We start from the raw sequence: 13955 nt of genomic DNA on the forward strand, positions 1-13955 counted from the left end.
GAGATACCTCATGCCTGTTCTGTAGTGTGGCCATCACAAAAAGACTCTTAAAATTATATTGGGGTTTTTTTTGGAATGGAAAGTCTTTACAACAATATTCAAACTCATGAAGAAGCCATGCATTTACTTCTCTTCAAGTAAATTTGAAATTCAGCCTTTTATTTATTTGCAGGAAAAATTATGAGGGAAAAGAGAAAGAAAATAGAGCTCAGCTTAGAGTGGAGGGGGTTTATGAGTTTTGCTTTTTTTAGTAATATACCGATTTTTTTCCTAGCTTTTTATATATTTGTGCTGTTCTGTACTCATTCTATCCCCTGCTAACAGAGTATTTAAGCAAGTTGTTTATTTTCTGGGCTCTGAGATGATGTGTAGATGGTCAAACAGTCACATTCCCATTCCTGCTGCACATTCAGGTTGTGTGAGCACTTTTTGACTCAACAACATGCTGGTAATTAATTAGTAGAAAGATAGAAGCGCATCTGCTGTCTGTCCTTTTCAAAAACAAGGGAAAATGTTCTTTCTGTTAGAAAATAACAAGTTGTTTCTGTTTGTCTTTCCTCCTTTGCAGGAAGTCTATGGGATGATGCCCAGGGTGAGTGTTAACTCTGAGGGGGATGGTGTGACAATTGGTAACAGGTTTGGGATGTACAAGTGGAAGTTCAGCCATGATTGTGGTTCATTCCCCTGCTGGAATTCACACCTTAAATGGACACACAAAGATTATCTTATCTTTGATCCCTTTATTTCCTCACATTTCCCTTTTATTTCCTTGCCCCCCATCACAAATCTAAGCAAGCAGGATAAGCCAAACTGATACAAATGCAAGTGGGTAAAAATGCATTTACTCTGTGAAGGGTTGAACATGGAGAATCTTTCAAAGATTTTTTTTTTTTTAAATATATTCTGACAGTTTTAGATTCTGTTTCGTATTTAAAGCTGTTTCTTCACATTTTCAAACAGGATGAAACTGATTCTAAGACAGCCTCTCCCTGGAAGGTAGGTGTCATCACTTGGCAGCAACAACAGGAAAATAACCCAAAAACTACAGCACCTCATCTTTTTTTGGCCCTTAGACTTCTGTGCCATAGACATTTTCAAGCCTGCTTTTACCTCCCTGCTGCAAAACTGGTTTGCTTTGAGCTTGTGCTCTCAAGACTGATTCCAGTTTTTATACCAACATTTTTAGGTACTGCATGGCCACTGGTTCTGAAATAATCCCCCCTGTTCACTTTGCATGAGTTCTTTTCTTTCTGCTTGCTACATCAGGAAGGTTTGCATTCCTGGCAGTCCCAGCCATTTCTGTCAATATTCCTTTAGTAAGGAATAAGCTGTGTTTGTCTTCCATTAATCATCTCCAGCCCATTCTCTGCCTCTCTCCATTCACCAGGGGCTTACAATGGAATTGCTGTCACCTGCTGATGCACAAAAACACCTCAAATATTTCTTTTACATCATCCAACGTTGTGCTTTTCCCTGGTATTTCATTCCCATGTTTTATATTTAACATCCGCCCTCTTCAACCTTTATAAAGCTGCTTGTACATCTTCCAAACTGTGTGAATGTGGGAAAGCCAGAGCAGTGGGCAATGTTCTGAGAGCACTGTGGGAAATGCAGCCATTCCCAAAATCTCAGTAAGAACTGCTGCTTTGCAAAGGAATTTTTTGCACATATTCTAAATGTGGACATTGAATTTTAAGAGTCTCATAGTAACTTAACGAACTGTGACTAAGAGAGTTGGGTTTTTTTAATTCATTTATTGAATGTTGAGTTTAAATTTTCCTCTTCATTGTCCTTAAGACTGTTGGTTTGCTTCAGTTTACACAAGTACTCAGTTTTAAATTTGAAACTATTCTTACTCTGCTCTCTAATACCTTAGGCATTGCAACCAATTATTCTTAATTGCTTTTGTAATTTACTTACATTGACTTTCAAATTATTTTTTTTTTAATTTGATTTTTGAGGAGTTTTCCCTCAGTCTGATTTTGGCTCTGGTTGCTCAGAGTTGACTCTAATGCTGTGTTGTTTTCTTTCTGCCCTTCCCCCCAAGTCTGCACGTTTGATGGTACACACTGTGGCAACCTTCAACTCAATCAAGGTAATTATACAACATTTCCTGAGCTGCTTTAAAAGCTGAGAAGGTTTTTTACTCTCCTTTTCCGCAATCTTTCTTTCATTCAGCTTCACAAACCCTTTTGAATCAACTTCCAGAAAGAACCACTGGCATAAACAGCTTTTTATTGTCGGGTTACATCAATATCTCACTTATATACATCGAATAACTTGGTTTTACATCTCAGGAGAAACGCTTAAATCATTAAATTAGGCTGTCTGAATTAGTGCACTCTGCTGGAAGGAAGCAGAACGTGGTAACCTCCACCTGCAGTGCAAGGCCAGCCTTGACATCCCTGTCCTGTTCCTCAGGAGCTGAACGAGCGCTGGAGGTCCCTGCAGCAGCTGGCAGAGGAGAGGAGCCAGTTGTTGGGCAGTGCCCACGAGGTGCAGAGATTCCACAGGTGAGGTGTTTGATCATATTTAGTCCTGACTCAGTCAAATGCCTTTGAGTGTTAAGAGCTCTAAAATATAGTGGGGCTTGTTCTTTGTATTTTACTTGGGGAAAAAAAAAGACTTTTTAACATTGGAAACGTGGAATTGCTGTGGGCATGGGAAATCTGGACTAGTCTCTTGTTTTCCAAGGTTCACTTGTGTCATTTTGGGAAATACTTAATAGAGCATTAACTACAGGAGCTTCTCTAGACATTGGCAACCTGCAGGTATCAGAGCTCCTGGCATGATCTCTGTTTTAATGCTCTTTTGCCTTCCCTCCCTTCAAACCAGAGATGCTGATGAAACCAAAGAATGGATAGAGGAGAAGAATCAAGCATTAAACACAGACAACTATGGGCATGACCTGGCCAGTGTTCAGGCCCTGCAGCGAAAGCACGAGGGCTTTGAGAGAGACCTGGCAGCTCTGGGAGACAAGGTGAGATCTGGGAGGAGGACAAGCCCAAAAGCTTTTCTTTTTCTCCAGCAGAAATGGTTGAACTACAGCAAAGTTTCTCTCTGCCTTCATTATTTCCTTTCCTCTAATTCCAGGTGAATTCTCTTGGGGAAACCGCCCAGCGTCTGATCCAGTCCCACCCTGAATCTGCTGAAGATCTGCAGGAGAAATGCACTGAGCTGAACCAGGCCTGGAACAGCCTGGGCAAACGTGCTGACCAGCGCAAGGAGAAGCTGGGAGATTCTCATGACCTGCAGCGATTCCTCAGTGACTTCAGGTAAAAATGATCTTTCCCCCCCCCCCAGTTTCCTGGTGTATTGTTAGTGAGGTATATGTGGTTTATTGTTCCACAGGAACGTTTCTTGGAGGGGGGAGGTGCAGAAAAGGACCGTTTTCCCTGTTCTGACTTATTTCAGTGGAGGGATGGAAAAATTCCCAATTACTGTGTGTTCACAGGGACCTCATGTCTTGGATCAACGGAATCCGGGGCCTGGTCTCCTCAGATGAACTTGCAAAGGATGTGACTGGAGCTGAAGCCTTACTGGAAAGGCACCAGGTATCGTGAACATCAACAAATGCTTCTTTTTGGGACACTTTCCAATCAGAGTTCCTAAAATAGATAATTTCCAGCTCTGCCATCTGCTCATTGACCAAGGCACCTCTGCCCCTTGCAGGAGCACCGCACGGAAATAGATGCAAGGGCCGGCACTTTCCAGGCGTTTGAACAGTTTGGACAACAACTCCTGGCCCATGGGCACTATGCCAGCCCAGAGATCAAGGAAAAACTGGATACTCTGGACCAGGAACGGACAGACCTGGAGAAGGCCTGGGTGCAGCGCAGAATGATGCTGGACCAGTGCCTGGAGCTGCAGGTGTGTGCTGCAGTTGGGAAAGGGAAGATAACCCCTCGCTCCATGAGCAGGTTTATTCTCTCCTGGTGCTGAGCAGTGCTCTTGGTCTGTCTCGCTCACGCTCCGGAGTTTTCTCTTCCCAGCTGTTCCATCGGGACTGTGAACAGGCTGAGAACTGGATGGCTGCCCGGGAGGCTTTCCTGAACACAGAGGATAAAGGAGACTCCTTGGACAGTGTGGAGGCCCTCATCAAAAAACATGAAGATTTTGATAAAGCAATCAATGTCCAGGTGAGTAAGGGGAAAAGAGTTGAGTTTTTCTGATGTGGATCATCAACAAAATGAGTTCTTACCATGTGTGGCTTCTAAAGTTCAGCTCCAGCTATTCAGCCATGTGGGATCTGCTGCAGAAGTTTAGAAGCAGTTTATGCAGATCAGGATGTATTTTATTGCCTACAGGCAGTGTAGAAATAGTGGCAAATACTTGTGTAAATCTTTCACTGAGTCAACATTATATTGTTACTTTGTTTTACAACAGAAAGAAAGGTGTATTTCTAGTCTCTTGTAATAGAAACCTGGGGGAATTATACTAAGTCCAAAAGATACTTTTTTCCCAAATGCCCCAGGTGAAAGGTGTTCTGAAGTTGAACTCTGCAGTCCTGTGGATGACAGACTTCCTTCAGAGACATTTGCAATACTGCATATTTGAAGGAAAAAAAAAAAAAAAAGCCTTATTCTGTTGCAAACCCTGCTCATCACTTGATCTTAAGGAGCCCCAGTCGTGATTTGTGGCTTGTGTGTTTAACAGGAAGAGAAGATCGCTGTGCTGCAGTCCTTCGCCGACCAGCTGATCGCGGCCGATCATTACGCCAAGGGCGTCATCGCCAACCGGCGCAACGAGGTCCTGGACAGGTCAGTGCTGCCCTGGCAGGTGGGATTGGCCCCTGGCTGGAAGGAAATGCTGCTTGGTGACCCTCTGTAGCGGTGGAAGGCGATGCCAGGGGTGGTTTTAGCGTTTCCTTCCTATATATTGAATTTCTGCAGGTGGCTCCGTCTGAAAGCTCAGATGATCGAGAAGAGGTCGAAGCTGGGAGAGTCTCAGACGCTCCAGCAGTTCAGTCGGGACGTGGATGAAATAGAAGCCTGGATCAGTGAGAAGCTCCAAACTGCAAGTGATGAGTCCTACAAGGATCCCACAAACATCCAGGTGAATGTGGTTCTGGGCTCAATAACCAAAGTACAAGTTTTAACTTGGCAAAGCCTTCCCTGGTCTGAAAATCCACGCTCAGGAATTCTTGTTCACAGCTAACAGTGGTACATCATGTTGGACACAGTCTCCTTTTAACAAGGAGAAAATGAAACTTATATTATACATGAAAGGAGACCCAAAATAGAACTGACTTGGTAATTATTCATGTGTGTAATTAATTATTCATGCATATAATTAATAAGATATGTGGTATCTGCAGCAGCAAGTTTCCTAAAGAAACCCAGAGAAACCCAAGTAGCTGTTCTGTCTCTCTCTCCCAGCATCTAGAGAATAAAATAAGGAAATGGAGTCCTTGGGTCTCATCTCCATCTTGCTATAAAATGTGAAGTCTTGTTTATTTTTCAGTATTAAGGAATAAAGTTACCTCTTATGTTTTAACTAATAGTTTATGAAGTAGTATGAATGAACTGAACTACTTCTCTCAATCTGTTTTATAGCTTTCCAAACTGCTGGTAAGTAGTTTGGACTAGCCCTGGTATGTGAATTTATTTCCTTTGCATTTCTGTGTGAGCCCAAGCTCTGGTCGCTGCTCCATCCATCAGTTCATGCAATCTCCTTGTTCTCTGTTAGTTCTGGAGCTCCATCCAGGTTCAGCTGTCGATCCTGTGTTGCGGGTGTGGCTTTTTTGTTAATGCCTACTCAGCATCATTTATTTATGTATTTGTTTTGCAGGTGTTCTGCATGATCTGTTGAATTTGTGGTGTGGTAGGGATGTCAGTTTGGGCTTTTTTTAAGAGTTAGCCCATAGGAAAATGGGATTCTATCCTCCTTTTTCTGAGGTTTGGCTGTTGGGCCTCTCATTGATCATCACTGGGCATGATTTAACACATGACATAATGCCAGTGCTGTTGGCTTGTGTTTGTACAACTGAATGCTGAAGGTGGAGGATTCAATAATTGACAGACCTACATGGCTGAATTCTTGCAGCAATAGCACAGAAAGGAATCACACAGAAAGAACACTCCAGAAAGAAATGTGTACCAGATGGAAAGCTGACAGCACTTGGAAGAATTCAAGAAGTGGAGTAAAATGAGGATATATGGAAGGACAAGCCAGAACAAAGAAAGGGGAAGCTGATGAGTAGGAAAGGAAAGAATCACTTGTCACTTTAGGCTGTGGTACATTAAATTGCTATTACTTTTAGCTGGAAAAAAAAAAAAAAGGAATTTTATATTAAACTAGAAAGGCTTGTCTGGGATTGGTTGTCATGGTAATTATATGGAGATGTGCAATTGGCAGCTTTTAAATTGAATTTTTCCAGGTTGGTAGATGTAGCTTTGAAGGATGTGTTTTTGTAACCTTCAGCCTTTGGGATTTGCAGTTCCCAAAATGAAGCAGTTCATGCAGAATTTCTCATGCCAACGCTCTAGTATTTCCCCTCTTTTATTTTTAATCTAACATTTCCTTTCATTCCATTCTCTCAGGGCATTCTCTATCCATGTCCAACGTTCCTCACATTTCCAGTTTATACTTGCAAATTCTGTCCTGTCACTTTTGTGCTCTTGTCCTAGTCCTGGTGGGTGGATGGATTTGTGAGAGCTGCACACTCCCTCCCACACCAAGGCTCCTGTTGTTCTCATGGTGCTCTCAACTTGGCAGAGAAAGATTTTTAGCAGATAACTCAGTTATGCTTTTATAGAGGTTTTTGGCTGTTAATTCCTTATTTATATATATATAAATATAGTGGTAGTGTATGACTCTGACTAATATCAAAACTGCAGAAAGCAGAGGCTGGAGCAGTGATTTCTCTAAACTACCTGTAGATTAGGAAGGGAAATAGAAACTTGGGCAGTTACCAGAGGAGCAGAAAGGATGATCTGCTGCGCTCAGGGGATGTGGAACTGCTGCTTTTCCAAGGGATGCACTGAAAATGAGGAAGCTCTGCTGCAGCACCAGCTCAGCTCAGCACAGGCCATGTCCCCCAGGCACCTGTGAGTGCAGGAGGTGTTCCCTGAGTGCTGTGGATCAGCTCCCCCAGAGCTCTGATGGGTCACTCAGAGTAAATATCCCCACCGAGAGGGAACTTCCTCAGCCCAGCCTGTGTGCAACCCTCTTGACAGCTGAGCCCATGAGAACAACTGAGGAGCCCTTGGCTGGTCCCTGACGGTTTGGCTTTGTCCTTGCAGAGCAAACACCAGAAGCACCAGGCCTTCGAGGCCGAGCTCCACGCCAACGCCGACCGCATCCGCGGCGTCATCGACATGGGCAACTCCCTCATCGACAGGGGCGCCTGTGCCGGCAGCGAGGACGCCGTGAAGGTGGGAACAACGAGTCTCCCTTAGCTTTTCCATGCAGGGTTTGGATAACTGAGGGAGGAGAGGGTCCCTCTGAAACAAATCTTATTTATTGAGGCTTTTTTTATTTACGTGCTTCTTTGCGGTGTTGATTTATCCTTTCCATTTTCCCCCAGGCACGTCTGGCTGCCCTGGCTGACCAGTGGCAGTTCCTGGTGCAGAAATCAGCAGAGAAGAGTCAGAAGCTGAAAGAAGCAAATAAACAACAGAACTTCAATACTGGAATCAAGGACTTTGACTTTTGGCTTTCAGAGGTAATTAAGATGGGAATTAATTACTTGCAAGACTCGTTTTTCTAATTTTTTATTCCCTTTGCTGATGTTGGAGTTTGTGGATCACTGTCTACCTTTGAGCAAGTCTAGGTTTATTTTTTTTTTTTTTTAAATCTTTATTACTAATAAAAATCTTGTGGATGTGCCCATGTTATTAAACTGTAAGGTGAAAAGAAGCAAATTTGCATGGAAAGTTTTAGGTATTAAAAAGATGACGAAGCAAAGGTTTATCCACACTGTAGAAAATCGAGAATTTGCACAGTTTAAAAGCATTATAATTTCAAGGAGTTTGTGAAAACACAATTTGTTCTCCATTCCTGTTTTCCTTCTCCATCTCCAGGTGGAGGCTTTGTTGGCATCTGAAGACTATGGGAAGGACTTGGCATCCGTTAACAACCTTCTGAAAAAACACCAGTTACTGGAAGCTGATATATCTGCTCATGAGGTATTGCTTTCTCTTTCAGTTTTGGGAGATAAATCATAAATTCTGTGGATATTTGATACCTGCTGCAGTCCCAGACTGATTATGGAAAGCTGACTGTGCAGTCAGGGTCTGATCTGTATCCTGACACACCAGCACAGAAATGAGATCCAAGCCATTCCCTCTCTCTCTCCCCCACCTGTCCAGGACCGGCTGAAGGACCTGAACAGTCAGGCTGACAGTCTGATGACCAGCAGTGCTTTTGACACTTCCCAAGTGAAGGATAAACGGGAGACCATCAACGGGCGCTTCCAGAGGATCAAGGGCATGGCAGCCGCGCGCCGGGCCCGGCTCAACGAGTCGCACCGGCTGCACCAGTTCTTCCGCGACATGGACGACGAGGAGTCCTGGATCAAGTGGGTGTCCTGCAACTTCCAGGCTTGGGGGCACCTTCTTCCTGCCAGGGACACTCACAGCCTGTAGGGTGGCTTTGCAGCTGCCTTTCCACACGTGTGGGTCTCTACAACAAATCACCTTTTGCTCCCGTTCCAGGAGTACCCAAGTCTGGCTGGTTACCTACAGTTTTCTTTGGTCACATCCCAATAAGCAGAAAAAGTAACACTATTTAGACTCAAACAACTGACATTTGACTCTAGTCTCCTTAGGAAAGATCCTACCGAGAATTCAAACCCTTTCTCAGTTTCAAATACTTCTTTAGTTCTGTCCAGTTGGGGTAATTAAGCAAATCTCTTTGCATGTCGGTGTTAGTACCTTGGGAGGAGGGAAAGAAATGAGCTGAGAGAAATCATTCCAACTGGAGCACTTCTTTTAAAACAAACAACCAAAAAATTGGGCAACAGCAGGTAAACTTTACAAAGAGCCATCTATATTTTTAAAAAGAAAACAGTCCAGAGAAATTCTGTCCTTCAGAGATGAGTTACAGACCCTTTGTCACCTCCTTTCTTTCCACCACGTGATATCCTGACTGTACTAATAACTCACATGTACATGAGTTTTTACAGCCAGGATTTTTATGCTGTGTCAAGCAGTTCCTCATCTGAAGTTTGGGGGTTTTTTTTTGGTCAGGTTTGACATTCAGAAGTAATTTTCAAATGTTACCTTTCTCTGTTGTCTCTTGAATTTAGAGAGAAGAAGCTGTTGGTCAGCTCAGAGGATTATGGCAGAGACCTGACTGGGGTGCAGAACCTGAGGAAGAAACACAAGCGTTTGGAAGCAGAATTGGCTGCCCATGAACCAGCTATCCAGGTAAATCCCTCTCCTTGACAGGTGTAAGCTGCTCTGTAAGCAGCACCTCTTCTGCTTGTGGCAGAGATAAAACCACAGTGGGTTTGCTGGAACCCAGAAATAAATATGAGGAGAGCAGGTGACGTTTTGTTAACTCTGTGTTTCTCTGCAGGGCGTTCTGGACACGGGCAAGAAGCTTTCAGATGACAACACGATTGGAAAGGAGGAGATCCAGCAGAGACTGGCTCAGTTTGTGGATCACTGGAAGGAGTTAAAACAGTTGGCAGCTGCTAGGTATGAATGTCTGTAAAATTCAGTGTTAATTAAAACAGTTACGTAATGACCAGATCTACTGAATTTCAGAGGTTTAGGGTATGGGTCACATATTGCTGATAAAAGACTCAAAAAGACTATTGAAAATATTCATCAGTAGAAACATGAGTCTCTGTTTGAGACGTATGATGTGTTTAGCCTTTTCTTGCACCAGTTGGAAACCACAGACTTGAAATCAACTGGCTTTAATCCACTACCAGGAGGTTTTTCTGAACAAAAAAACCATCTCTCTGTTGGGAGATGGTTCCCTTCAGCCCTTTGGCAGCTGCAGGCTTTGTGGGCCAGGGAATTCCTGGAGCTGCAGTCATGGCTGCTGCTGGAGGAGAGAAGTGGGAATGACTGTGCTTGGGGTTTCAGACTCTGCACGTTGTTTTCATCTTACCTAAAAGCCATCAAGCAACACTGATGAGTTTTCCCTCCCCCACCCAGGGGTCAGCGTCTGGAGGAGTCTCTGGAGTACCAGCAGTTCGTAGCAAATGTTGAGGAGGAAGAAGCCTGGATCAATGAGAAAATGACCTTGGTGGCCAGTGAGGACTATGGGGACACACTTGCTGCCATCCAGGTATGGAGGAAGCTGTCAGCACTTGGTTGTTACTGTTATTGTTGGTCAGAGCATAACAAACCTCTGAGCTGGAAAGAGTTAAAGAAGAGCTCATTGTTGGCTCCTTTTGAAGACCTACATTGTAAAGACCATAAATGCTAGCTGATCAAGAACAGTCACTTCTTAATAAATGGTGAGAAAGGATTTTTACCAGTGCCTGTGTCTTGTGTTTGCAGGGCTTGCTGAAGAAGCACGAGGCGTTCGAGACTGACTTCACTGTGCACAAGGACAGAGTGAACGACGTCTGTGCTAACGGGGAGGATCTCATTAAAAAGGTGAGCACAAACTGCGAAAGGGAAACCTTCAAAGGCTCCCCAGCACATCTCCATGTCACAGCAGACTTGCTTTTCTCTGTCATCTCTTTGAAAAGAGCTCTTAGTCATTTTTTTTGCAGCTCAATAAGCTGTGGGTGTTTTGCTTTCAAAGCTGTTTCTCAGACAGAAGCTCTCAGCTGAAGTCCTTGCTCTGTCACCAATGTCCTGGATGCCTCAGGTGACCTGAACATCATAAGGGATGCTTTTTTTTTCCCCCCCTGTCATGTAGAACAATCACCACGAGGCAAACATCACTGCCAAGATGAAGGGGCTCAGAGGAAAGGTGTCAGATCTGGAGAAAGCAGCAGCTCAGAGGAAAGCCAAACTGGATGAGAACTCGGCCTTCCTCCAGTTCAACTGGAAAGCAGATGTGGTGGAGTCGTGGATAGGTATGTTCTGTACTGGAGCAGAGTCTTTAGTCACAAACAAACTGTAATGCTCCTTCACTTCCAGACATCTCCAGGAGCCCCTCACTTGCTGTTGTAACAAGCAGACCTAAACCCAGAGCAATCAGCAGCGCTGTTCCTGATCCATTCTTTTGTGGCAACCTGATTTGGAATAGAGGGAATGTTTAAGAGGGAGAAATGACATTTTTACAAAATCTTTTTAATTTCCCAGGTGAGAAGGAAAACAGCCTGAAGACAGATGACTATGGACGTGACCTCTCCTCGGTGCAAACCCTGCTCACCAAACAGGTCAGTGCTGCTGCTGCTGCCACCCTGTGAGCAATGGAGACATCAGGGGAACTCCTCTACAGTACCCGAGAATATACACAGGATATCGAAAAGCCGAAATAAAATTACATTCCAAAACACATTTTTGTTCTTTTAATGCTCCAGGAAACTTTTGATGCTGGCCTTCAGGCTTTCCAGCAGGAGGGAATTGCAAACATCACTGCTCTGAAGGACCAGCTGCTGGCAGCCAAGCACATCCAGTCCAAGGCCATCGAGGCCCGGCACGCTTCCCTGATGAAACGCTGGAATCAGCTGCTTGCTAACTCTGCTGCCAGGAAAAAGAAACTCCTGGAGGCTCAGGAGCATTTCAGAAAGGTGAGTGGCCAAGCAGGGGGCTACAAAATGTAACTGTGCACTTTATATAAAACAGGCACTTGCAACTTGTGTAGCTCGTTCGTGCTTTTGGAACCAAGGATTTTCAACTGATGAGATCCTGGAGGTTTAACATAAGAACTCTGGAGATGCTTGCAAGAAATAATCAAGGCAGAGTGTCACTGGTGCACGCTGAACACTTGCATTTCTGCATAACTGGATCGTTTCTCTTCCCCAGGTTGAGGATCTGTTCCTGACCTTCGCAAAGAAGGCGTCTGCCTTCAACAGCTGGTTCGAGAACGCCGAGGAGGACCTGACGGATCCCGTGCGCTGCAACTCCCTGGAGGAGATCAAAGCCCTGAGGGAAGCTCACGATGCTTTCAGGTCCTCCCTCAGTTCTGCCCAGGCTGATTTCAACCAGCTGGCAGAGCTGGACCGGCAGATCAAGAGCTTCCGTGTGGCCTCCAACCCCTACACCTGGTTCACCATGGAGGCTCTTGAAGAAACCTGGAGGAACCTGCAGAAAATCATCAAGGCAAGTCAGAGGGGAAAGGCTTTTCATAGTTTATGACCTTTCAGTTATCCCTGGAAGTCATCCTGCAAGGTAATCGGTCCAGGGGTTTGTCACTGTAGTACAGGTGAAAATATCTCAGAATTCATGAGCAAAGAAACATCACCGTTAACTGTAAACCTGTGCAGTTGTCACTTGTTTTCATGGTTCTCCACGTGTGGCCTTTCCAAAGGCAAAGCACACGTATCTCACTTCCTGACTGGAAAATAACTTGTCTAAATATCCAGGACACGGAGCACTCCATCGTGCTTTGAGCCTCAGACCCGTGCTGGGATGGAGCTCTCAGTTTTTGCTTGGTATTACAGGATGAGGGCAATCCTGTTATTTCTCTGGTTGAAATCACTTTTGTTCATCCCTCAGGAACGGGAATTGGAGCTGCAGAAGGAGCAGCGAAGGCAGGAAGAGAACGATAAACTGCGCCAGGAATTTGCCCAGCATGCCAATGCCTTCCATCAGTGGATCCAGGAGACCAGGTATGGTTTGTCTTTCCAGGAGCTGCCCTTAGAGCATTCCTCAGCTAGTATTTGTGTCCATCCTACATCTCTTTGGACTGTCTTAAGTTGTAAATATCTTCTGCTGAAAAACAGCTCCCTGGGATTTGTTCATCTCCTGCAGCTGGGATTTGAGGGAGGTCCCGTTGGCTACAGGAAAGCCTTGAAACTTTAAAAAACGTTCCTGCTTCTGAATTCATTTTCCTGCAGTAATGTCAGGTCTCTGGTTATTCCTGACTTAGCTGCAGCACAGCTGGGCAGCACAGAGAGCTCCAAGGAGACTCTGAAGAGCCAACAGCATTTCTGTTAATGCCCATTTTGTATTGACTGGGAATCTCAATGGAGAAGCTGTGAAAAAAGCTTAAAACTTTGTAATCACTTCCCTGAGGTGTTTAATAATAACCTTCTGTAAGGAGAGGGAGTCCAGATTTAAGGACTGTTAGAAATGCAAAGTCTCCAGGTCGAGCACTGCAGGTGCCCCTGCTCAGTCAGCGCTGTCAGCAGCTCTGACAGGCTCTGGCTGAGGGTTGGAGGAGGTGAGTTGTGTTTCATGTGACCCTGTGATTCTCTGTCTCTGTGTGTTCACAAATAGTTCTGTATGTGCCTTCATGAAATAATGAAACATAAATATGATTTTTAACTTTCTGATGTTTGCTTCCCACCCAAATCTCTGTCCCTCTCTTACTGTCTTGTCTCTGTCCTGCTGCCTGATGTTTGGATCTTCACATTCCACAGGACTTACCTGCTAGATGGGTTAGTATTGAATTTTATATCTTCCAAGTTTTGCTGATGTGTTCTGTGCTCTGTATGTTTCCCTCTGTCATTCCATGGCTTGGGAAAGCTGCGCTGAAACCCCTTTGATTTGAAAAGAGCATCCTGTGGCTGAGGTGCACAGGCCCAGGAAAGGAGATTTTGGGGTAGTTAAGTATAAACCAGTAGAAACACAACAATTTCCTCATCAGAAGTAGAAGAAATTACAATGGGCAGCCTCTGGGACACCGTGGAAGGTCCTGGCTTTTGTTCTTCCTTTCTCTGAGGGCTTGCACAGGAAAGTGTCCTTAATATGATAAGAAACGTTAGCAGAATATTGACTGTTGTGGTAAGGAGAAGGGAAGAGTCTTATGAAGAGGCTTTACTGAAATTATCTATCTTAAAACTCTGGTGTTTGCAAACACAAATTGCCCACTTTTAATCTGCTGCAGAACCATGGCCCACACACATCAAAGCCTTGACTGAAGAAAACAAACCT

The 13955-nt window shown here is 44.4% G+C and overlaps 1 protein-coding gene across 5 annotated transcripts in view; it reads left to right on the forward strand.

Moving 5' to 3' along the window:
* The window catches only part of SPTAN1 (spectrin alpha, non-erythrocytic 1), a 46884-nt gene that overhangs the window by 27329 nt on the left and 5600 nt on the right, over positions 1–13955 (forward strand). For 3 of the 5 annotated variants that reach the window (XM_050320259.1, XM_050320255.1, XM_050320257.1), the window contains 26 exons: positions 569–592; positions 961–996; positions 2048–2095; positions 2422–2513; positions 2836–2980; positions 3094–3275; positions 3455–3554; positions 3673–3870; positions 3993–4139; positions 4657–4760; positions 4893–5055; positions 5556–5570; positions 7245–7376; positions 7529–7666; positions 8025–8129; positions 8313–8521; positions 9251–9371; positions 9523–9644; positions 10113–10245; positions 10461–10559; positions 10828–10987; positions 11217–11293; positions 11438–11647; positions 11883–12179; positions 12576–12688; positions 13442–13459. In XM_050320259.1, coding sequence (XP_050176216.1) covers positions 569–592; positions 961–996; positions 2048–2095; positions 2422–2513; positions 2836–2980; positions 3094–3275; positions 3455–3554; positions 3673–3870; positions 3993–4139; positions 4657–4760; positions 4893–5055; positions 5556–5570; positions 7245–7376; positions 7529–7666; positions 8025–8129; positions 8313–8521; positions 9251–9371; positions 9523–9644; positions 10113–10245; positions 10461–10559; positions 10828–10987; positions 11217–11293; positions 11438–11647; positions 11883–12179; positions 12576–12688; positions 13442–13459 — 3188 coding nt within the window. The remainder of the gene's footprint in view (positions 1–568; positions 593–960; positions 997–2047; positions 2096–2421; positions 2514–2835; positions 2981–3093; positions 3276–3454; positions 3555–3672; positions 3871–3992; positions 4140–4656; positions 4761–4892; positions 5056–5555; positions 5571–7244; positions 7377–7528; positions 7667–8024; positions 8130–8312; positions 8522–9250; positions 9372–9522; positions 9645–10112; positions 10246–10460; positions 10560–10827; positions 10988–11216; positions 11294–11437; positions 11648–11882; positions 12180–12575; positions 12689–13441; positions 13460–13955) is intronic. The other 2 variants (XM_050320256.1, XM_050320258.1) reach the window with 1 other exon arrangement.

This window comes from Myiozetetes cayanensis, unplaced genomic scaffold (assembly GCF_022539395.1).
Source record: "Myiozetetes cayanensis isolate MyiCay16 unplaced genomic scaffold, myiCay2020 scf23, whole genome shotgun sequence".
Classification (NCBI taxonomy): Eukaryota; Metazoa; Chordata; class Aves; order Passeriformes; family Tyrannidae; genus Myiozetetes; species Myiozetetes cayanensis.